The sequence below is a fragment of the Symphodus melops genome, assembly GCF_947650265.1.
Source record: "Symphodus melops genome assembly, chromosome: 3".
Lineage (NCBI taxonomy): Eukaryota > Metazoa > Chordata > Actinopteri > Labriformes > Labridae > Symphodus > Symphodus melops.
The window spans coordinates 9,199,927-9,224,687 of record NC_136693.1 but is presented as its reverse complement, the minus strand read 5'-3'; the positions used below and the strand labels follow the sequence as shown (position 1 = coordinate 9,224,687).

General features: G+C 41.0%; 1 protein-coding gene across 4 annotated transcripts in view; it reads right to left on the bottom strand.

Annotated features, from left to right (window-relative positions):
- The window catches only part of LOC306821186 (protein diaphanous homolog 3-like), a 162,943-nt gene that overhangs the window by 92,976 nt on the left and 45,206 nt on the right, over nucleotides 1–24,761 (bottom strand). For all 4 annotated transcript variants that reach the window (XM_079339458.1, XM_079339459.1, XM_079339457.1 and 1 more), the window contains 7 exons: nucleotides 24,221–24,339; nucleotides 23,853–23,969; nucleotides 20,161–20,279; nucleotides 20,004–20,068; nucleotides 18,426–18,530; nucleotides 16,621–16,947; nucleotides 14,825–14,939 (listed from right to left, as the gene is read on the bottom strand). In XM_079339458.1, coding sequence (XP_079195584.1) covers nucleotides 14,825–14,939; nucleotides 16,621–16,947; nucleotides 18,426–18,530; nucleotides 20,004–20,068; nucleotides 20,161–20,279; nucleotides 23,853–23,969; nucleotides 24,221–24,339 — 967 coding nt within the window. The remainder of the gene's footprint in view (nucleotides 1–14,824; nucleotides 14,940–16,620; nucleotides 16,948–18,425; nucleotides 18,531–20,003; nucleotides 20,069–20,160; nucleotides 20,280–23,852; nucleotides 23,970–24,220; nucleotides 24,340–24,761) is intronic.

The following is a 24,761-nucleotide window of genomic DNA, read 5'->3' as shown; positions in this document are numbered from 1 at the left end:
GCACACGGCGACGGAGGGAGAGGTGAGAGGGCGGCTGTCTCCGAAGGGTAATTAAATCACTGCGTTGTTTCCAACGGACTATCAAGGCAGCCACGCAGGTAAAAATTGAAATCCCTACCATTAGGGGACGATTTTGTAGCAGGGATAATTCAGGGGTCTTAATTCAACGTGCTAACACAAGTTACACACGTGTATATATATGAAACACACAGACCAGTGCCTCAAGCCAAATCCACTATGAGACATCTGATGCACAGGAGGGGGGCTGTCTGCAGCAAGTGAACAAATCCACCATTCCGACACATCTGTCAAGTCTATAGTCAACAGAGAGGAGACGAACAGTCAAACCAGCCGCACGCTTTGACTGTTGACTCACTGTTTGGTTTGAATCCAGCTAAGTCCTCAACAGCCTGACAGGAAGCGCTGGAGACAAGCAGAGCATCAACTGGCAGATTCTTTGAAGGTACGCACCTCTACCCCCCCCCCCCCCCAACCTCACCTTTTCACACTCCGCCATCCTGACTTAAACTGACAACGGCGCCTTGACTGGTCTGTTTGCGCACGGACTCTGCGACTCACGAAACCACCCCCCCCCCCACCGAGAAAGTGCGAGACAGAGGGAGGGAGATCAGAGTAATGAAGTGAGGAGCTGTGTTGTGAGTGAGCTAATCAAAGTGAACCATGCAGGGCCACCTCTCTCTCTGATCCACACTAGATGACCCAGGGCCATAATTAGTCTGAGACTTTCATTCGGATAGCAGCAAATTAACAGACTTCATTAGGCTTCTCTCTCCTCTCCATTCCCCCTATTTTCCTCCTTTTACCATGAATTGGCTTCGAAATGCAAACCATTACAAATGTCCCCTGCATGAGCATCAGTGTTCCCAGCAGTCCTCAGGAAGAAACTGCACAAAGACTATGAAAGTGCAGCCTTACACTTATATATCTGTACATCTGGACTGAGATTATAGACGCTACATCAAAGGATTGATAATTGATTATGAGCTTGTGTTAATCAGTATGTGCTGGCCTGTAGGGGTGTATTTACCAGCAGCTCTATTCTCAGTGGAGTAGTGCCCTCTAAAGGCCTCTCACAGACCTACCGAGGGCCTCTACCTTTCCATCTTTGAATGTGTGTGTGTTTTTAAAATGAGTATTTTCTGACGACTCTGTCAGATCAGGTATGAAGCGTTATTATCTCCATTTCATTTCACTACGTGACGGCGCCGATCTGAACCAGTTGTTAAGCCCCACCTCACATTGCCGAAGTCATTCACTGGATTGATGGCAGCCCAAATCATTCATCTCTGAAGTCATTTGCCATTTTTTTCTGTTTTCCTCGCTGAGATGTCGCAGACACGTCGGCATCAACCCCCCCCCCCTTCCCCATCCCCTCCTCCTCCTCCTCGTACGTACACAATCCCCTACACAAGAGGATGAAAAATTACAGCGGAAAAAATAAAGTCGCGAAAGCAAATATGCTTTTAACGAGCCAGCCCATTACTCTGGTGATAAGAGAACATAAAAACACAAATTGGGAATAAATTGATGTGCTGATGCTTGAGAAACTGAGACAAAGGAAAGACAGGAGGAAACAATAGAGTTGGAATAGGAAAAAAGAAGAAGAAAAAAAAAGATCTACTTTACAGAAAAAGTAAAAGGCAGGGAGGGAGGAAAAGCACCAGTGACGCCCTTCTGTGTGTGAGTATGTTTTTGTGCGAGTGTGTTTTTGTTGCAAACGTGGAATTTTAAGCATTTCAAGACAAAGTCAAAGATTGTGTGTGTGTGTGTGTGTGTGTGTGTGTGTTTTCGTTGAAGTAGGGTGCTCACGTGCCAGGGTTACGGTAACATATCAGCCATCTCAGACCGGGATGAGCTCGCTCAATTCTGCAAATTTGAATAAGTGTATGAATAGTAGCTTGGACACAATAGCAAAGAAAAGGGGGAAAAAGGCCATTTGTTGTGTGTACCACGTATCCAGACCTTCCCTTTCAAACACAATGAAAAGAGCCTTTAATGATTATGCATTTGATGAGAGCTCTTGTAATGGCACAAATTTTCTGCAGCCACATGAAAAGTCATTATAGAACTAATGGTGTTCTTCAAAATGTCACGGCAACATAAAGAGAGGGAGAAAAGCAGAAAAGAGGAGGCGGGGCGAGTGAGTGAGTGAGTGAGAGAGAGGAGGAAAAAAAGTCAATTTAAAGTAAACACATATACCCGTGGAAAGCAATGCTAACTACGACGCAGCATCAGATGGACATCCTGCTGCTTTCCTCAGATGTTCTGAGTGGTTCAAAACAAACTATATTTAAAGCGTTTGAAGTCACTTAAGGTGTTAATTCTGACTGCTATGCTCTCAACTGGACTCCACAAACCTTTGAAGGCATCACATATAATCCATCTTACGTGTTTGCCATACCCATCAACGAGAAAATGAAGGTTAAACTAAGGGCTCATTCTGAGCTGAAAAACACAGGGTTCATTAAGAATTGCATACTTCGGTTATTTTTAGCCTCCTGTAGGTATTTTCTTTTACAAAATGACCACCTACCAACTTTTATCCCCTCCTCCTCTAGTCCTCGATGCCTTTAGAAATCCACTTTGATGGTGCCAACAAACCTCTTCAGCTCCTATTGTATCATTGTAATTCAAAGCTTACCATATTCACTGCACAGAGGAGCTCAAAAGCCTTCGCTTTTCTAAGAAATACACCCACCTTGCATCCGAGGGGCCGATTAGCAGTCACTGACTGTATGGATATATTAAGAGGATCCAAATTAAAGGCAGTGTGAAGCTTACTGAAGGGAGAATCACAGAGATGAAGCATGGCTCTGACTGATCATGACTGTCTAATGTGTCACATCAATCCTGATATGGCGGGTCACCACCAGCAGTCATCTCTGACGGTGGTCTGGCCCTCCACATGAAAGCCCTATATCTAAGCTTTTGCCCCTTCAAAGCACCCATTGAGTAGTCCCTCCAAATGTGCTCACGCAAACAAAACCCACACAACGGCCTCTTAAAGAACGCCATGGTCGATCCCATGGAAATCGGGTGTCTAATTATCTCCTACAGCACGCCAGCAGTGTCTTCCCTTGACTTTCTCTTTCTCCTTGACAGCCTACATTGATCTGAAGGGCCTGATAAGCACTTAGAACAGAGCTGTCGTGCAATCACAAAAAAAAAAGGGGGGGGGAAGAGACGACACTCCAGAAGCATCTTGTTAGAGGTTTGCCCTCACTTTGAACAATTCATTAAAATTCAATTAAAACTTCATCATCGCTGTGTGGGATTCTTAACGCCGAATCAAAACACATGTACAATGACAAATTGGTTGTCAAACTCAAAATCCACTAATTAACAGTTTTTATAAGTTATTAACCTGAACTGTATTTGTCAAAATTACACAGTGCACATTAGGGCAACGGAAAAATGATTACTAACAATCAGCTTAAGGCAAGACTGTGATTAGAATGTTTTCATGGATCAAAGTAAAGTAATTTCTCTGCATACCCAGAGCATAAATACATTTAATAACTGGTCTACAGATTAAAAGCAAACAATGTAACAACCCAGCTTCTGCATCGCTCAACACTAAAAAGCCGTGTGCTACAACTGCTTTGTAATGCCTGCTACATGTTGAACACAGTGAGCGAGTGCACAGCAGTGGAGGAGGAAGGCCATCACTGTCAATGTTACTGACTGAATATGAGAAGAGCGCTCCACACCTTTTTTACATTTCTTTAACTGCAGCGCTTGGTCTCAGTTTTTCAATCAGCAGACAGCTAATTAGCCAGGTGTGACCTGCTTGTTTTGTGTTTGTAAAACACGTCTTTTTATTTATATTGACTTGTAATTTATTTATTTCATCTATTTCAATGCACATCTAGTTACTTCACATCGTTTTTGGATGTTGTTCCAAAGACTTCTGAAAGGCCTTCAGGGATGACTTAGCAGTGAGTACAATTACATTGAAGGTAGAGTCCTTCTAGTTCTCTTTTTGCTTTTAATGAACAAATAAAAGTTGAAAATAAAACGTGTTTTGATTATCCATGATAAGTGTCTCTGGGGCAGAAGACAAACAAAATGAAAAAGACAGTCAATAAAGCGTAGTTAAACTAATATTAGCATAACTCTCTTAACAAATCTACTGTGCACCCTTTCATTTTAGCTTGGTTTTTTTTTTTTCTGTCTTTCAAATTGCAGTGCTGTGGTTCTGGAGTAGAGGCAGGTTATTAGCGGATGCCGGTATCCTAGAGAGAAATGGCAAACTGATTTTGTGATCTTTGAGGGTTCGGTCTAATTGAGTGTTATTTATTAGCAGAAGAGAAAGCTCCAGGAAAGGGCAGCTCTCTTCTTACTCTTGCTCACTTTTTAACACTTTGGCCAGGGAGCTATCTCTGCCCTCTCCTGACACACAAACACAGGTGGAAAGAGCCAATTAAGATTTATCTACCTAGACCAGGAAGGCAAGGATAACCAAAAATCTTTCAATCTAGTAACATGGAAGTAGAACAAGACAATGTATCTACATCGGGTGAAAAAACAAAAACAATCGGTGGGTATGAATATTGCGAGGAAAAAAAATGATCTGCATGCTTAGATTAGCTTAGGGCTTAAAAAGAATAATCACAAAACTGCATGAATATTTAAAGGATCAACGAGTTTAGACGGGGGAGTTCAAATGTAGATGTCTGAGGATAGGGTGCTGCACAATGCACCTATTGTTAAGACTTTTAAAGAGGAATTGAAATAGTGATTCTGTCAAATCACTTATCATGAATAAAGGCGTCGAAAAAGCTGTTAATGATTGGTGAATAGAAGCCAATTTGAGAAACTTTACATTTAAATGTGCACTCACATAGGGCTGACATACCACCTCAAATCCATATCACAATAAATTGATATGCTTTCTAATGACGGAGTGCATTTCTGATGAACTATATTGTGGTTATTCATTGACTACTTTGAACTGAAATCAAAGCATGGCTTGAAATGAAATCGATGCATTTTAGTTATAAAGTAAAAAATCTTTTCTATAACAACAGAAAATAAATAACTTTTTTTTCTGCAGTTTTTACATTTGACTACGTTTTGTTCGGGGTCATCTTCCTTAAAGACAAATTGTGTCCCAACAACGGACATTTCTTGTTGGACGTTTCGTCACGTGACTCTGCCTTGAAAATAATCAACATCAGCAAGTTAACGAGTCGATTTATTTTTGATTAATTGCCCTACACTCGCAGGTCTTTGAAGTGGTTACAAAATCAGCTAACCATCGAACTTGTGTGCTCAAACAGCACGTCAGGTTTCTCTAACTCCTTACCTTAAACTCCCCACTAACACCCTATAACAAGATGTGATTTGTCAGAATGACACAAAGGAAACAAACAAACAAACAAACGGGGCCTGCTTTAGCTTTAAAGAAAGTGTCTCTGTTAAAACAAACAGGCAGAGTGTTTATGTGTCATTTACAAGTATGACTCTGTTACTCAGAGTTTAAGGATGTGACAACGTGTCGGGATGAAATACAACACATATTTTGTCCCTTTATTGCTCATCATGATACGAGAGAAAACCGATCATCATCATCAACTCAAGCCAATGTTTTCAACAGGGAGCAACATTCTATTTCTATTCAAATAAAAAGAAAAGGAGAGAGGCGACACTCTCCGGATGTGCCTGAATGTTGAATAGAAATAAGGTAACCTTACTTCTGGTAGAACTGAATAAACACTGAATATGTCTTTGGTTGTATGTTGAAAGGGGAACAAGGTTCCACACATCCCTCAATTCCCACCTGCCAGTGTCTCTAAAACACTCAGTGATTGTTCGGCCTCTCTTCTTCCTTACACCCACAGGATAGACCGATATACATGTTTTATCTCCGTCTATTGACACTGATCATCTGAAGAGCTTCTCCAGGGGCTATCTGGGAAATCACAGAAAGTGCAGACATTTCTGAGAGCTGTCGGCATTCTCTCTGGGCGTCCACTCACTGCCTTTGCTTGTTGTTTTTCGGTCTTCTCTTTTTTTTTCCTTTTTCTCTGTTCCAATAAGAGTAAAGGCTGAGTAAAAGAGCAGTGGTGTCTATCTCTTACATGTTTGCTTTTTTTTTTTTATCAAGAGACTCAAACATGGATTTCAAAGAAATAATAATAGTCTTTTGATTTTACCAAAGGGAATTACTGTTCTCTTTCATTAAAGTACATTTTAATAAAAGGGGTCAAACCATTTTAAGAGCATGAAGTAATTCTGTTTATAAAATCCAGAGAGAATCAAATCAGATGGAAACCACAGCAGTCTCAGTCAAGCATCAATCAGATGGATAATCAGTGTTTATCAGTTTGTGTTCACGTACCAGAATTAAACTCCACATAAATAAAAAGGGACCGACCTCTGAAAGAACCTAAACACGTCACACTATAACCTTACACAGCTAATGTTGCTATGGCGAAATATGGACCATGGCCTACATTGCTGAACAGGAAGAGGATGGACCAGGAGACCTGCAGTCATAAACTTGAAGCAGATGAGCTTCAGCAAACTAAACGGAAAATAAGATTCCTCTCCTCGTTGCACCCATTGTTGTTTAAACAAAGAAAAAAAAAAAAAAAAAACTGTTTTCATATGACAACCTTTTCAAAAAGTACCAGACAATTAAAAATGAAGATGATCAAATTCAAAAGAGTTCGGGGGAGCTCTTTAACAGATGACATTTCAACTCTAAGAGCACAAAGGCCTAACACACAATCACCTATTTAGTAAAGCATTCCTAACTCACAGGTTCTTACATTTAACACAAACATTCACAAATAAAGGAAAGAGCAAAACACTGAATGGGAGAAGAAAGAGAAAAGTGTAGAAGCATTGTTTGTCATGCAGTTAATCAATGCACGACTGGACCAACATGCTAGTTTGAGACAGTCGATTAAACGATCACGGACGTTGATCCAGTGTGATGAGAGGGCACGTGTTCCTCTGCATTGACTGAGTGGTTTTGATTCACTTATACTGAATTGAAAACCACACGTCTGTTAACTGCGTATTTTCTCTCAACCCAATTGGACTCGAGGACGCCGAAGCTTGATATCAAAATCCCAAAACCTGCACAAAATGTCACTGTTAATGAAAATCTCACTGAGTCTAAACGGGTTATTAAACAACATTTAGATTTGGGATTTTTTTTTTTAAATGGCCCCAGCGATTACTAAAGGTGGAATTCAGCGTTTTAATTGTTGTTCTGTTGTGTTGATATTTGCCCTCAACAATGACCTTGTGAAATCTATATTTACGGTCTCTACGTTTGCGACATACTGATTGGATAACTATGTTTATTTGCAGTCGGGATATGTGCTCAAACTGAGAACCTGTATGAGTCAAACTTTGAAGGGTTTTTTTTTTCTTTTTTTTTTTTGGTAAATCAGACCTCAAGTGGTCACCAGAGATTAGAAATACATTTTCATGATACATTTAACAACATTAACATCTGAATGAAGTTTGTAACAATAACAAGTGGTGCTAATAATATGATGGAAAAAAATAATGAAGTGAAGAAAAAAAAGAAGAAAAAAAACTAACCTTTAGTTTCTGTTCCAGCCCAGCGTGAAGGAAGGTCATGCAGCCGAGTAGAAATAGCGAAAAATAGAGTCGAGAACAAGCAGACGGGAGTTGAAGAGAAACAGAGAAAGCACAAACAAGAGAAAAAAAGAAGCTAGTTAGTGATGTTTGAAGCAAGCATTACTTCAGCAAATAAATGGCAAGCACAGGCAACAGAAACCATTTCACTGAGTAAAGAGCGAAGTTACAGTGTAAGTCGAGAGGCAGGACAGAAAAAAAAGTGCAACTGTTGTGAACTTTAAAACACCAGACTTGTCAAAAAAAAAAGAAGGAAACGGGTCAGGGTCGCCATTTTCTCGTTATCACAGAGAATTACAACATCTCAAGAGCTGTCAATTTATGGAGATAGCAATGGTGCATAATTTGAGACACCAAGGACATCAATAGTCAATGATGACAGTCTGGTAATAGCAGCAGACATCACAGGTCAAAGCCTGAGATCTCTCACTTCAACAGCACATTATGCTATACAGATTAGATGCTCCCATTGCATGCATAACATACTGACTTTCTGTCAGTGACGATCTCGTCTTTGGCATTTGTAACAAAAGTGTAATTTCTTTTCAGCCACATTCGCAGCAGAGGTCGGAGGAAAAACCTCTGTGATGTGCAGAAAAAGGCATGTGGAAGGCTTCTATGACACATTTTGAGAAGTGTTTGGGAAAGAAAAGATCATCGACGAGCTTTGAGTATGTCACTTTTTTTCCCCACAGTCAGAAAGTTATTTCATGTGTTTCTGAATATCTTGTATAATCAATTCCACCATCTAAGTACTCGTGGTTCAACAAAGGGGGAAAAAAATTAAAAAACATCCATAATACTGAGCACAAATCCCAGATGGTATGTGTGTATTCATAAAAGTTGAGAGATCTCCATAAAAATGCAGATTTCTGCGGTGAAGTTCACTTTGACTCTTTCCACAGGTCAACAGACATTATGTTATAATGAATTTAAAAAGTGCTATGGCTTATTCCACTTTCACCGCTCTCTGTCTTTTGAAGCTCCGAGTAGCAGCTCTCTCTCCCCTCACAGTCTTCATCCATCAGCACAGAGGACAGTAACCACAAAGACACCAATTAAAACCTTCACATGTCTGAGGAACATCTTTAAGCTTAGAGTTCAGAGGCTGGCACCGTCGTCTCAATAGCAGTACATGACTCATAATCTGTGCTTATTAAACACAATGAGATCGCTCCAGCTAGTGGATCTACTGATTAACTTTAGTTAACCTTTCATTTTCCATATCGTACCTGGAAGCTGTCTGAACGACTTCTGTCTTATAACAACTCTGGATCTGAACTCGTGCTCGAAGAACATCGCACAACTTGAACACTAACTTTATTACAGCAGAGATGGTGAAGCTGGTGAGCAGAGTGAGGTCGGTGTGCTTTAGGTTTTTGGCTTTAACTCTACATTTCCAATAAAAGTCTTATGAGTAAAAGTGTAAAGACATTCTTAGGAGTGCTGGGTGATGAATCCATTTTTTTCTTCTTTTTTTAAATCAAATGAAAATCGTTTTTTACGTCAACAACGATAATTACGGTAAACAACGTCTGCTGCTTCTCTGGGCTCCAGTAGTCCATACTAGCACTCTCTCCCCTGGAAATGTGTCTCAAAAGACCATAGAGACCGTAGAGACAGAGGCTGACAATGTCAACATGGGAGCATGCCCTAATAAAAGAGACAAGTTTGTTGTTTGTTTGTTGAAGTTTTGCGCCGTCGTAACATCCGACAGGTAGCGGGCAGATGTGTTCCTTGCGAAGTAAAAACGCATTGAAAGACACTATTTTATTATTTTATATTAAACGTTTGATTATTACATAGCCTAATAAGCACACCATGCAATTAAAGGATTGAAAACTAAAATATTGAAGGAAATATTGTAATTTGAGCTTGTACAAGTACTTGAGCGGCAGGTTTTATTTGTGTAGAGAAGAGATTTGGATATTGAATGGTTTAAAAATCAACCAATCAAAGCATCCATCTTTAATCAAATTTAGTCTGATATAACACAAAAAACATTGGGAATCCACACAAGCACCTTTTGTTTATTTTCTAAAGAGGTTGATCTTAGAAAAGCCAGAGTGGACACAGTATGTGTAAGTGATTCCATGACAGCTATTAAATACAATAAAAGGTACTAAACAGCAATTTAAGAACATGTTTACAAGTCCCATTCAATATGTTCCTAGAAAAAACGGCACTGCCGATGATATGCAAATTAATCTGTGGGCAATAAAGGAATCTAACATTTTAGATGTGTGTCTGGAAATGCCATGACAAGACCTAACCTGGTGTTCACAGCATCTGCAGCAGGAGAAGCCGTTTTTTTATTTTTTATTTATTTTTTTCACTTTGCTTGCACAGATAGTGGACGATATAGTACAAACCAGGAGTACAAGTGGCTTTATCAAACCCTGGTTTCATTCCCTTGTCTGACTCCCCTCTAGGGGAAAAAAAGTATTCTTCAACCTGTTCCTTCCAATTCCCCTGAAATGGTTCACCTCTGAAGGCAAGCATGAGAAATCGAGGGGCTGGCTGAGTTTCAGACATTCCCTCAACTATACACAGACTCTCCACACACCTCCTATTTTTCCCGCTTTGATGGGAAGGTTTTTTTTTTTTTTTTTGGTGAGCCTTAAAAGGAGACAGATACTAGTGTGCAGCTGCGTCATCTAACACAAAGCAAGCTGTCCACCTGCACGCACTGACTCTTTCAGAATAGCCTCTGTGCTGTGAGGAAGGAAACACAGAGAGTCTTACAAAAGAACAACAGGGCAAGTGTTAGCTTCTCCATCTTAACTGCAAATGTATATGAGCAGACAGATACTCACCTATAATCTCTTAGATTGTGGCCCTGGCTTTAAATTCCACACCTGTTTTGTCTAAACTGTGTTCATCTATATTCTTTGCGTAGAAGCTAAACTGATATTATTTCTTTTAGTAATCATATAATGAATATACAACAACCTTGTTGTTTCTAAACGACGGGTATCGTAATGAAAATCAGAGGAAGAGTTCCTTAATTTTCAACACATAAAGAAATAGGTCATCAACAATGTCCTGCTGCAGCTTACCTCCTTCACCTTCCACCCACACGGATTCACTGTCGAAGGTCACCATTAAACTTCCTGCATATTCCCCTGTCTCTCCTGCAGCGCTTCTCCTGACAGCGTTCAAGCCTAACACCACCGAGCTCAGCTTTCACAACTTTATTCCTTTGATGTTATCGCTGTTCGAAACAGCTGTAGTTATCAAATACATTAAAAGTGTGTCGAGTAAACATTTCAAAGTGTTCCATATTTCCTACTAAAGCTTTTTGGGATAATGTGCCATCAGTGATTTTACCGTTTCCTGTGCAGTCCCTCAGATAAGCTGGCAGAACATTGAATTGTTTTTCAACTTGGAGATTCACATTAAACTCAGTTGATTCAGCTTATTCCTGTCGTTCATACCTGTTCTTACACGTGTTCATGATCTGACATTTAACGTGAGCCGTGTACCAAAGCTCTTTCATGGACGCTTGGACAAAAAAAAAAAAAAAAAAAGCATATGACACTAAAGCACTTCACAAAATGCTGCAGCATTTAAAGCTATACTCATCATCCAAAGAGGTTGTGTTAAAACTGAAAGCAGCTGACGATGTAGTCTGTCCTTATTTTCTGTCGTGTAAAAAATCAGACTGGACTTTTATTTCTTGTTTCCGTGTCTGAAAACCCATAACATGGTTGTCTAGTGTTTGGAAAGTACAAAAACAAGGCCGCGGCTGATGGGCGCTTTAATTACGGGCATAGATCTTTTAGTATGGGTGATGGTAACTTTGTTAATGAGTCCAAGCACATTCAATCCAGTGACGAGGAGTAGAAATCATTGGAGGTTTAGCCTGGAGGTAATTGTACTTGGTTATAAAAGAGATAAGCTCAGACAATTGAGTGATGATTGTGTGACTTCTAAAGGACTGTTCTAGGTAAGAGTAAATTGTTTAAGTCATGGACTTTCAGTTGACCTTCACTGCTAAACAGAAAGCCTTAACACCCGGGTAGCATTGTTGTCACTGAAGCACGCGGCACGACCAAGACTTTAACAAGAAACCAACTAATAGAAGCTCCTTCAATAAAACTCCTCGGTCACAGTGATACATACGTTGAGAGGAGTTAACTGGAACACAATTTCTATAAAGCCAAAAAAGAGCAAGAAAGCCAACTAAAGAGAGGTGGTAGAAATGGAGGCAAACAGACAGGAGACAGAAATGACCAGTCCCTCTCTCTCTCTCTCTCTCTCTCTGTGTGTATGCATTCACATCATATTACTGCATGTCCCTGTTTTTTTCCCTGCTTTCTGTAATTCTTCATGTAAGTTTAGAGTTACTAACCACATATCTTCCTGTCTTAAAGGTTCCTTTGGATCGTTGAATGTTTAACCAGGGGGAAAAATCCATAGATCTGTGCTGCTCTTTTCCTTCCGAATGATTAAAGGTCATTTTGGCCTGCTTAGTATAAAACTACCTTACCAAAAAGATTTGGCCGTGAACTCTGTGGGAGAATAATCTTAAATTTAAAAAAAAAAAAAGTTCAGCAAAGAGAACCCACCCACTGTGTTTGACATGTTGAATTGTAAAACACAAGCAAAGAGAAGAAAAGTCAAAGTCGTCTTAGGTAAAAGGTAAAAACGAAGGTCGTTCCCTTCAGCGCCCCGCTGTACGAGCTGTCAGATCCCCTGGGCTTAATGCTTTTCTCTAATTGCTCTATTATAACTTTCAAACGTTAAAGAATGACAACCCTTCACCGCGTCTCCCTAATTGAAAGGTTCCATTTATTTGTATGGTTTAGAAAAGGGCATTTGTATCAAAGGTTTACAGCTAATGAGCCGAGACTTGAAAAACGAGCAAAGAAATCAACTCACATATTCACTGTGCTCTAATTCAATTTGATTTGCTCTGACCTTTAGCTAAAAGTAAAAACACCCATTTATCGCTATTTGCTCATAAGGATGTGTGTTAAAGTGAGGCCAAAAACCACAGCCCGCCTCTGAATAGACAAACAGAAGAGCCATAAAGCCTTATTACCACTACAAACATGATGTCTATTTTGACAAATAAAAAATGTGTTTGGCTCCTCCAAATGTAGTCATTTAAATTCAGTTTGAATGTGTCATTACAGCCTCCTGCTTTGACTTGGAACAACCATTTTAAAAAAACAATGTTTTTTTTTTTCTAGTTACACACCCGATTAAACTGAGGTCTTCAAAAAGACAACAGTGGTGGTCTCTAAACAAACAGTTCCAAGTCCCCATCCAATGCCAGTGGTTTGTGTACAGCATGTAGAGGATTGTGTTAGAAAACAAGAGTGAGAGGCACAAACACGACAATAGAGAGAAAAAAAGTTCCAAGGGAAATAAATGAATATTTCATAAGAAAAAAACTGTGTGAATACTGTTTCATAGCGTGTCCTGTTAAATGTTTAATGCTGATCCAGATGCTGCTGCTCTTAAGTGAGATGAAACATGATGCTACACGGCTTTGTTAATAAGACGACAGGCCCGCACGCACGTTGGCACGCACGCACCCACGCTCACTGAGACGCGTCAGCGGCAGCAACTGGGTCCAACAGCTGAACTCATCAACCATGCTGCTCTTACAACCTCCACTGGGACGGGAGGAAACGAGAGCAGCCACACTACGAGAACAGACTGAAAACATGAGAGAGGTTGAAATTTAGCCTAATATTTCACGTCTTTACCGCTGAATGTGAAACCCATTAGCAATGAGCAGACAAACCTGCAGTGCTGTTGAGTGCGTCCTCGGCTGATGAAAAGTTGTTGTTTTTTATGAAGACCGTAAAATAGAATTATTGAATGTGAGCATGTAAAAGGCTATGAGTCATTACCCTAATAGAAATTGTCAGCTGATGGATATCCTTCCTTTGCCCTCTCTAGACTTCACCTGCTTGACTGTGTGTCTACCTGTTTGCTATTTAAATGGGCCTCCATTATTCAGCACATTCATTCGATTGGGAACAACAGTGCACTTGAGTGTGTGCGACGCATGTGTGTGTGTGTGTGTGTTTCTTGAGATGAGCAGCATAGAGTTGTGACAGGTAGATAACACCTGGATGAATAATTCAACGTGACGTAAGCTAGCCGAGACGGAGACGAGAGAGAAAAACAGGCGACGTGTGAATAAATCATCAGGGAGGGGACTAATAGAGCAAGCACAGGAGAGTACAAGACTGATAACATCTCATGTTTCCTCCTGCGCTCCCTTTGATCAGCCCAACAACCTTGGACATGAATATTACAGCTCTCGCCATCCTTACAAATGTGTAAGGATGTCGTCGCTATTGAGCCGCGTTAGGATAACCCGGATAACGTAAGAGGAGCTAAAAGGAAATCCCAAACAGCACGAGAAACTGTTGGGCGTCGGAGTCACCAGATACATGAAATATCCCCAAATCCATGGATATCAACATATCATGCTAATAGTTTGCCTCACTGAGATGAGTATGCATCTAGTTTTAAAAATGTGTGAATGCAAAGAATATATATGATGAGAGACGCTGTGCTGGGTTGTTTTCTTTTTGTCCTCATCTCACAGCAGTACATTAGAAAAGCACATCAGGGATGATATTGGCCGAGACAACTTTGAAACAAATGAGGCATTGAAATGAAATCAGCATTCTAGTCCATTTTGGGTTCAGACCTCCATCTATGCTTGAATCAGCACATGGAATTGGAGCAAATTGAGCTTCTACAAATAAGGAATGATTTTTGTCACACAGAGATCCATTTACTGAAAGTGAGTTTGTTTACCAACAGGAGCCTGGGGTGTGTGTGTGTGTGTGTGGGGGGGGGGGGGGGGTACGAGCACTGTGCTGTATCTTTGTCATACAATTCCTCCTAAATGAAGACACATAGCCAATTACTCACATGCACAGATGTGCAACACAAAGGCAGAAATTCATTCACATTTCTCCTCCTCCTCGTTTCACTACTTCCAGGCTTTCTGAGAAACGCTGATGATTTCAGCCTACGTGCGACAGCGATGAGTCAGAGAGCACGCAGACGGAAGAGAAAGTGAGGTGAGAGAAATAAAGAGTAGAAAATAACACGGAGAAAGAGTTGAAGATGGAACAGAAGTTGAAGAAAAAGAAAAAGAAAAAAAAAACTTGGAAGCAACAATGAAATGTATGATGTAATATCTGACCTGTTCTTTGGGAGCAAAAAGTGAGAGCAACTTTGCTGAGTAATTCTGGTTTGGCGTACTGGACCTCGTCAGCCAGTACCCAGAAACAGCCCTCTGACATTTCCTGAGGACGAATCTGCAAAACACACATCCACAGAGCGGCACATGGAGTTAACAAACAGTTCTGTTTTATTTTGACAGTTTATAGAGGCCACAGATGGAAATATCTGAATCAGAACAAAAACATCATTCCTCTCATTCCTCCTTTTTTTTTTTTTTTTGGAGGGGGGCCATATGTAAGCAGTTGCTATGTTACCATTGCTTGTGTGACTTTCTATTAGGTTTTTCACTTGTTGACATGAAGCTGTACTAACTAACAAGCAGACTTTGTTCTGAAGCGCTGCGGTCAGGCGGTTTAAGTTCATGGCATTTCATGATAATGAACACAATCTGGGAACATGTTGAAGACATTCAAGAGGGAGGCAGACTGAAGCAGTTTGCCTCGTTTCGGTCATTAAAACACAGTAACGTAAAGGTATTGGCTGTAACTGGGTTTAGACTTTGTAGTCACTCTGCTTTAGTGACTGGCCTCGTGTTGTCTCTTAGGTTTGAACATGCTCATTAGCTGTAAAGAAATCTCTGCTGAGTTTATATATCGTGCACTAAAACTGCTCCGTATCGTTAATTGTAGACCCCCCTGGCGACTAAATAGAACACTTCCTGTAACATGATGAAGAAGCTAACACTGCTGATGTGTCGGAAATGAAACAGGAAGCCGTTATTGTGAGCACCAACCGAGAACAAGGTGAAAAGTAGGACAACAGCTCTATTTTATCTCTACTGCTCTTTTGACTTTATTTATTATTATTATTTATTGTTTTACAGTTGTGATATTATCATTATTTTTTTTCCTACACAGAGGAATGTAATTTGATTGATTGCACCTCTGTATGGAAAGATTATAAAGTTCACTCTGATGGAGGTGTCCGCTGAAAACTCTTTGCTAACAGTATTATTGAGAAGGTGACAAGTCAACAACATGTGAAGGATTTACTGGAACTTTGTTCATGAGCTTCTTGTCTTTGAACCAAATAAAACTTTTAAACTGGTTTATCACTTCAACAATAATGTGAAGTCGAACATCTTTGTAGTGAGGAAGTTTCAGAACAGCTTTGTCCCAAACAGAACCATATGCTCTGGGGTTCTTATACAGCTGTGCCACAAGTCCGACTCATTTCCTACTAAAAGGTTTGCTTGAAAATCCAAGCATATGGCTCAGTTTGCTGAACACCTGTACAGATGTTCAACTGAGTGTTAATAATTAATCAAACCACAAACTAATATCACTTGTGGTGTGTGAACTAATATTGCCGTGCAGTGAACAACATCTGCAGAGGCTACGGCTACGCGGACAGAAGCGGCTGATCATCTGTTATTTTCAATTCTTTCGGGCTTGGCACAAAAGTAGAAAGTTGTTGTTTAATCCTTAGAAAAACATCTGTACGATTCAGTCGCTGCCGGTGAACATCAGGAAAGGGGGAACAAAGAGCAAAGGAAGACATTAGAAATACATGGCCTACATTTGAAGTTCGATGGCCAAACTCTTTGTTGACGATAACCAAGTAAAGTTGAAAACATCTCCCAAGAATCTCTAAAACTAAAATCATGTAAAAAATAAATAAATAAATAATAACATGTGAGTATACCACTAATCATTCACTATTCTTCTCATACACTGAATGCCAAGGCAGTGAAATCATTTGGGGGATAAATGCCTGGATTTCATTTGGCGTCAGAAAGCCCCTGCAGAGACTTACCTTGGACCAGTTGAGGCGCTTCATGGAGGTCTCAGGCTTAAAGTCCTTCTTAGGCCTGAGGCCGTAAGGCAGAGCGTGGTGGGTCGGGGAGCCTAGTCCACCACCAAAGCCGAGAGGAGGAGGTGGGGGGGCACCAAATGGAGGAGGCACTCCAGGTGGAGGAGGTGGGGCAGGACAGCCTGGTAAAGGAGGGGGAGGTGGAGGCGGAGGAGGGGGAGGTGGAGCTCCAGGTGCTGCAGCTGTATGTGGAGGTCCAGAGGGTAAGGCTGACGATGAGGGTGCTGGTCCGGCATTGGCAGAGGACAGAGCCACAGGTACAGCTCCAAACTGGATTGGATGGAGGAATGGATACACATTTTTTCAGTTTGAAAGTGTGACCCCAGAAGTTCACCCTGACAGAAATATGTAATCGATTGAACTATGTCAAATGTGAATTGGATTTTTTTTTTTTCACCTGTCGGATTAGTTTGCTGTAGCTATTAGTTATGAAGAGGTAGATTCTACTAATATTTCCTTCATGGAAACTATTTCATTGTTTCTGCTAAGGAGGGAATTTTCCAGAGAATGTAATTGTGCTAAACAAAAATAAATCAAACCCAGGACAAAAAAAAAGGGGGGGGGGGGGTGAAATCTGAAAAACGATTGTGTGCCTTTCTAACACCACTGTGGGTAATGGAGGCGTGTTCTCTCAACCATCCAGCATGGGCCAAATGCTTCTAAAGAGCCAAGAATCTGTCCCAAAAAATACCCACAATAATTTGTTTTTGCCAAAGCTAAAAATCAAATGTTATAACCTGGCCTACAAAGCTTGGCAAATTGTATCATACAGAGCAAATGGCTTATTGATCCATGCACCAGTTTTAGATTAAAGACGCACACCAAAGGTCAGCAAAGGGCCCTTACTCGGCCACTGCCTCCAGAGAAAAGAACACCTTTGTTGAATTATTGTGTGTGTGTATGTGTGTGTGTGTGTGTGTGTGTGTGTGTGTGTGTGTGTGTGTGTGTGTGTGTGTGTGTGTGTGTTAGTGAGGGATGAACACAGACAGACAGACAGACAGACAGACAGACAGACAGACAGACAGACAGACAGACAGACAGACAGACAGACAGACAGACAGACAGACAGACAGACAGACAGACAGACAGACAGACAGACAGACAGACAGACAGACAGAGAGTGTGCGTGTGCGTGTACCTGTACCTTGACCGTCACCATTTGAACCACTGTACTATTTGAGTATTCATTCTGTGTTTGCGCTTTCAAATTGAAAAATTATCAGGAAAATAAAAAGGAAGCTTTCCTCCCTTCTCTGAACGTGGAGTTATCTACGCTGTGCCAGGGTGGGGGAGCAACTCTCAGAGGTGTCGGGGGGGGGGGGGGGGGGGGGCTGAGGAGTGGCCCAGTAGTGAGGTTGAAGGGGGTTGTCAAAATAAATTGCTTTTAGAACAATTTCGTCTTTTGGGATAAAGATCAGAGAATCAGAAACAGCCAACATGGAGGACTGGTCAGTATTCTCATTAGACTTAGTGTCAGCCAGCCAGTGAAGCAACCTCCATGTCAAACCTAAATACAGGCTCCGGTGGATAAAACTCCCAGCCCATTCATACAAAGCACCCAGAAAATAAATAAGAAAAATGTCATAAAGGGGCAAAAAAAGAAGGGAGGAAGCTTAAGTTCATTTTCCAGGTTAGGTCGGGTTGTTAAGCAATTAAATTGGGTGTTTTCATTTATTTGACAAACTTCGAAGAATATACACAATCCACAAAATTTGAACATTAACAACAAAGATAAAGCGTTCTTTTACCTGAGACCTGAAGGCCTGCAGCTCTGTTTGGAGTTCGGCTATTTTGTCTTCACACTGCAGCAGCTGAGCTTGAGCCTCCTGTCTGCTGAGAAACTCCTCATCAAACTGAACACAGAAACATTATGTCCACATTGATCACACGCTGATTTTACAATAATGACACTGAGAATCAAAAATAAGCAGTGTTCATTCATGTTATTTAAGTTTAATGAAGTAATGATGACGCGTAATTATCATTCAATCTACCTTGATTATCGTCATCTGATTGAATTTTAATCTTTTGTCAAACACACATCCATTAATAAAACTAGTTAGCCATACACAAATGCCAATCAGTGAGCCCCATCCATGTAATCACGATCCACAACCTGCTGCTCCTGCGAGTCCAATCAGAGCAGCCAATGTATCTGATCTCACACACTTCAACAAGCATAGGTGTGTCACTGTTTGAATAATGCCAAAAAAACACAAAAAAAAACTTTTGGTCTATTGTCATCGATACCTTGAAGGGTCCCCCATACTCTGCTTTTTCTGTTTTGTTTTATTTTTCTGCTTTAGTGTGTTTTCCAGGTGTCTCGCGCATAGTTAGGCACATCTATTTGCAAAAACTACAATTTCGCTGAAAAGCTCCTACGTCTTCCTGTCAGCAGTAGCAATAGCTGCATGAAACGCTCGGTCCCTAGCCCCCCTCGTGGAAAATGAGTTTGTGTCATCACAAACCCATGATGGCACTGATCCAAGCTCACTGGCTCTTTGAAACAAGCAAAAGCTCCCCTGGGACTGACTGTAGTATTCCCAATATTGTAAAAGGGGCGGGGGAAAATCAGAGAACATGGCCGAACGACTGACCAATAACGAGAGAGTAGACCGGACCTGACAAACGTGGGAAGCCTGCCTTTTTTTTTTCTCCTCCGTGGAATATTCTGAGCGTCAGAAACGCAGACAGATGAGATCATGGAGTGGCAGTACATGACAACAGACACTTTTGTCAAACAAAAGCGATTGTGAACGTACTTTATGAGGCACATACATTTGATACATGAACCCCAAAAAGGGGTATAAAATGGGACCTTCAAAACTTCCTGTCTGTTTCCTGTCCTCTGGGATATTATGTTTTATTGACAGCAGTACCTCCGTTTACTTCATGTTTGCTTTCTTGGATTTAAAAACCAGATGGGAGCATTTTGAAGTTATCCGTCTCATAGTTATGTCATCGCAAGCTGTCATATCGCTGTGTCTGCAATGCCTGCAGTCAGTGACAATCCTTTCATGCTCACTTCCAGAAGGATCCCTTTTTACTCCTGGAAAAAGAATCCGAAATTTGCTCCCTGATAGCAGCAGTTTTTACGTTATACTTGGCTTTCAATTCCCTGCTATGATCTCGCTCTAATATGTTTTTATTATACACACTCTCCGGGATTGCCAGTGTTTTGTTTGCTCTAAAGTGTTAGTTTTATTATCTTAGCAGATGTTATTGTATAGAATAAATAAGGAAAGCGGGTGTTGTTGTTTTGCCACTTGGTGTAGGTGATATGAAGGAGGATTAAAATGTCAGTTGCTGTCTTTGTCTATACTTGCCTTCTGTGCCAGTTCGGAGGCTCTCTGTTCATACTCATCACTGCGAGCTTTATCTACACACACCTCTGAAAACAAAAACAAACACAAAACTCAATTCACTGCCGAATTATTACAAAAACCTGCAATGCGAATCAAATGTGAGGAGTGTGAGACTTGCCCAAGAGGTGGCTGAAGTCCACGTCGAGGCGCTTGCGGTAACTGAAGTCTGGATCTGTGCCACTACGGTGGAGCACAATCTGAGACACACACTCCTCGATGACCTTAAAGTACTGAGGCCTAAAAAAAAAAAAACATGTAAAAAAAAAATATCAAGATGAGTCGGACAAGAAAGTCAAAAGATCCAGTGAGCAAACCACAAAAGGCAAAAAATAAAAAAAAATCTTATATGAGGGAACCTGAAGCTCACAGCATATGGAAACATTTGATATGCTGAAAAAGTAAACGCATTAATCTGGTCCAAACAAAAACATGACGATACAACCTGCACACCTTATCTTACGCCACCACAATGCCAACCAAGCAGAAGAAGAAAAAGCTGACACCTTTGACATGACAGGGTTTGTAATGGGTTTTTTTTTTTTTGGGGGGGGGGGGGGGGGGTTTAATCTTGTAACTGCAGGACAGTAAAAATGTCCTTCCGGGGAGAATGTAGCAAGTTGAAATAAACAGATGCATAGAAAATGGAACTTTCTGGATTGTTTTATAATAATGAGACACATTATGTTGTTACTTCAGTGAAGGGTCTTTTTCTTCATTTGAAATGTAAAGATGCTAAATCACAATTTACACCTTGATAAACATGAAGTCCTTTGAGAGACTGGTGTTGAGCCAGCTGAAGGACATCACAGGCCCCCTGCAGTTTGCCTACCAGGCAAACAGGTCAGTGGAGGATGCAGTCAACATGGGACTGAACTACACCCTGCATCACCTCGACTCCTCAGGGACCTACGCGGGGATCCAGTTTGTGGACTTCAGCTCTGCGTTTAACACCATCAGCCCGGATATCCTTCACCAGAAACTCACCCAGCACACCTGTCAGTGGGTCACCAACTTCCTGACTGACAGGAGGCAGCAGGTGAGGCTGGGGAGCATCACATCCAGCATCCGGATAATCAGCTGGAGACTGTGGAGATGACGGGGGTTTCAGTACCTCAGTACCTCAGTACCTCACCCCCCCCCCCCCCCCAAACTCTGAACAACACAGTGTCTACTGTGGTCTCGTACAGGTTCCTGGGATCCACAATCTCACGGGACCTGAAGTGGACCTCCCACATAGACGCAATCAGAAAGAAGGCACAGCAGAGGATGTACAATCAGGACTGCAGAAAAGACCATCGTGTCGACCTCCACCCCCCCTCACATCCCCATAAAGCTGATTCTGATAAAAGAACTGCTTTGATGGCACTGAATAATGAGTAAATTAACACCAACCTATTAGCATTTTCTCAGTTCTGGAGTCAAGTTGTTACAAATGGTTTCATTGAATGCATTTAAAGCACGATAACAGAGGAGATAAAAGGACGCAACAACAGATGACAGTCAGTCGAGCCTTGGAGCCACAAAGCTATCACAATCACAAGTGTCTGTTTGATCTGCTCATTATCTTACAACAACGCCACCGAGAGTTCAAATCCTCTCTACACTGAATCTTTACTAAAGCTCTGATGGGCCGAGATAAACCTCCCACCTCTTCTTAAAACAATAAAGGGACTCAGTCTGATAGTATCAATACCATTTTTTTTTTTAATCATTAAACGGATTAGAAGCAGGATGGAGTCACAGTTTGAAAGACAATGTGTCAACAATCCGATCGAGTCGGCTGTCGTTTAAGTGTCTCGTGTCACTCTAATTACTCTTTTGACTTTTCAGCCCTCCTTTGTAAACGAGGACTCTTAAATCCTGCTATCGAAGGAACCTAAAAACGAAAGGACTGAGGATCACTACAGCAGTCAGCTATGAGAGATGCAGGGCATTAAAAGGATCACATTCATATGCCCTATGTATTAATGATGGAAATTAATCAAATCAAGAGTTTGGAACTGCCGGAGGGAAAATTCTAAAAATAAATCTGAAGCCAACAAAAACACTCTAAAGAGCAACACCATATGGTCGGGGTATGAAAGGGAAAAACATGCAATCAATCACACCATTAATTGAAGTCTACCCATTTTTAATACCAACTGATGGATGTAGATTGTGAAGAGTTCTCATGTCGTGCCTTTGACATGCAGAACAAATACAAACTGAGTATGTTTCATGGTGATGTAATGAAGCTTTCATTATAAGTTTATGTGAACAAATACTAGCTAATAGTCCCCGGACTGTGGCTGAGGCCATTACAATCTCAGGCCCACATTCAGCTCTGAATCAAAGAGTTCCACATAACAGAAGGAGGAAGTGACCAAAAACAACCTAAAGCCTGAAAACTGTCGTAGATCAAAGCTATCGGCCTGCGTCCTCACACTCTGAGCTCAGCTCCGTTTAATAAGAGGTTATACGCTTCTAGAAGTCAAACCTCCCCGATTTCATGCTGCACGTCTCGGGCTGAAGACGGAAAAAACAAAACAAAGCATAAGTGCAGCAATTTAGAATAAGGCAGTCCAAGTATCCTTCGAATGATGGAGGACAAGGTTAGATAAATATCTTTTAATAGAAGTCTGTTGAGCAGATTAACTGGGACAAACAAGACAAAGGGTTTGACTTTTGTATTGGACTCTTTTTTTTTTTTTTTTTTCCCCAAAACGGGCTTTCCTTTAGGACAAACAACACGTCTGGTGTCTGTGATGCTGTTTTGGTTATAAATATGTATTTGTTGCTTTGGTTCGCACCATGACATCAGACAAACACTCTGGAATTCATTCCTGAAAATCTCTTCACACATTGGAGGGGGGGGAAAATCACTGGCTCCACCAGCACAGGGCTCCATGCACACCGCCTCGACATGAAAAGGAATTACAAGCTGGCCAGGCCTGCCAAGCCTAGTTAAGATTGATAGTCTGTTGTTTAATAGCTAGTGTTAGGTTTTCTGTAGGGCACAGGCACTGAATGGTCAATAAACTTCTTTTTTTACACGTTCCACACATAAACGACAAGATTAAATACATGACTCAAACTCATACTCCTGTGGGTTTCTGTCAGATTACGCATAAAGTGGACAGTATGCACCATGCTAATCCAGAAGTGATTTCAACTAAAAAGTCAATATTTCATAATAATCTTCAATGAAGGAAATTCATCAGACAGAGTGAGAACAGAGTGACACTTCAGGTGTTGATTTAGAGGTGGGAGAATCTACAGGTGATGCATTAGATATTCTTCGGATTAAAGCTCTATCTTTTGATCAAGCCGAGGTTTAACTCAACACCCAGCTGTGAGAGAACCAACATAAAATAAGCCTTTGAAAAAATACCATTAAAAGGAGATGAGAAACTCTCTGGAGCCGCGGCTGCTATACATGGCTTTGAGATGAAAGAGACGGCATTCTCTTTGTTAGCCAATGTCATTGAAAGGATTTAAGGCGAAAAGAGTGAGACCTCCACAAAACATGAGCTCTCCACTAGTGTACATCATTAGCAGTTTTCGAAAGGAGGTAAGGGCCTTTGCTTGTGTGCGTATTCAGCTAAGATGTGAGATTAAAACACTATACGTCCGTCATCCTCACTGGGACTTGATGATTTAGCGCTTTTGACACTTCTGACAAAAGCCAAAGAGCTGTTCTGAAAGGAAAATTATAAATCTGGTGAATAGAGCTTGTAGAAAGTAAAAGGATTCGCAGAAAGTGAAAAGAGGAAGGCATTGTGGGTATACTAAATTTGAGGGGCTGAAGATAATTGCGCTGTTCATTTTTACCTGACCAAGTAGTCATTGCGTATAAGCATCAGGTGCTGAAGTATGGACAGGAAATAGGGCTCTGCATTGCTGTCCTTCACCATGCTCTGCACAATACTGAACACGTCCCCCGCATCAGTGCAGAGAGTCAAGGACTCACACGTAACACAAGACACTGCATGATCACATTAAAAAAAAAAAAAAAAAGAAGCAGCTACTGGAAGTTCAAAAAAAATGAATCAAGAAGGAGTGACTTTAGGAACAATTAACCCAAACTGGAGTCAACACATTGTTCATAATCATTCACTTAGTGTGTCTAACTTGTCGTAGTCATGTTTACAGATACAGACACTTGAAGTAGACCTCTGAGTTAACGAGGTAAAGGATATTCCAACTCGCTTCTGATGTCTTCCAGCCGATGAGAGAACTCGATCATGTCCTCTTCTTTGTGCTCCTCGAATACCTTCAGCTGAATATCAAGCGCCTCATTCCTGATGGCTGTCAGTTGCTGGAGATGGATTACGGTAGGAAAAAAAAAAAAAAAAGAGCAAAGAGGTAAAACTTCATTCGTGGATGATTAATTAAACAGAATAAATCACAGCGTGTTGAAACTGTCTTTGGCGTGAGGGAAGAATCGGGCTCAAATTAAAACAGGGGGCATATTCTAAACGCTATTACTCAACGTGATTAACAGGTGTGGAGACCGACTCTAAATGTGTTGTCTTGGCAGCCACAGCAACATTGTTTACAAGAGATAAACACGTTAGGTGGAGGGTATAAAAGCCAGTAGGAAGATTATTAGCCTGGGCACTCCACGTTTTATTGGTTTCTGGGAGCTGGCAGAGGACGTGCAATCTCTCTGCTGTGTTTCATGAATTTGCCGCAGCAAACCTACAATATTTCACTGAAGTGGGCAACTCATTTAAATAT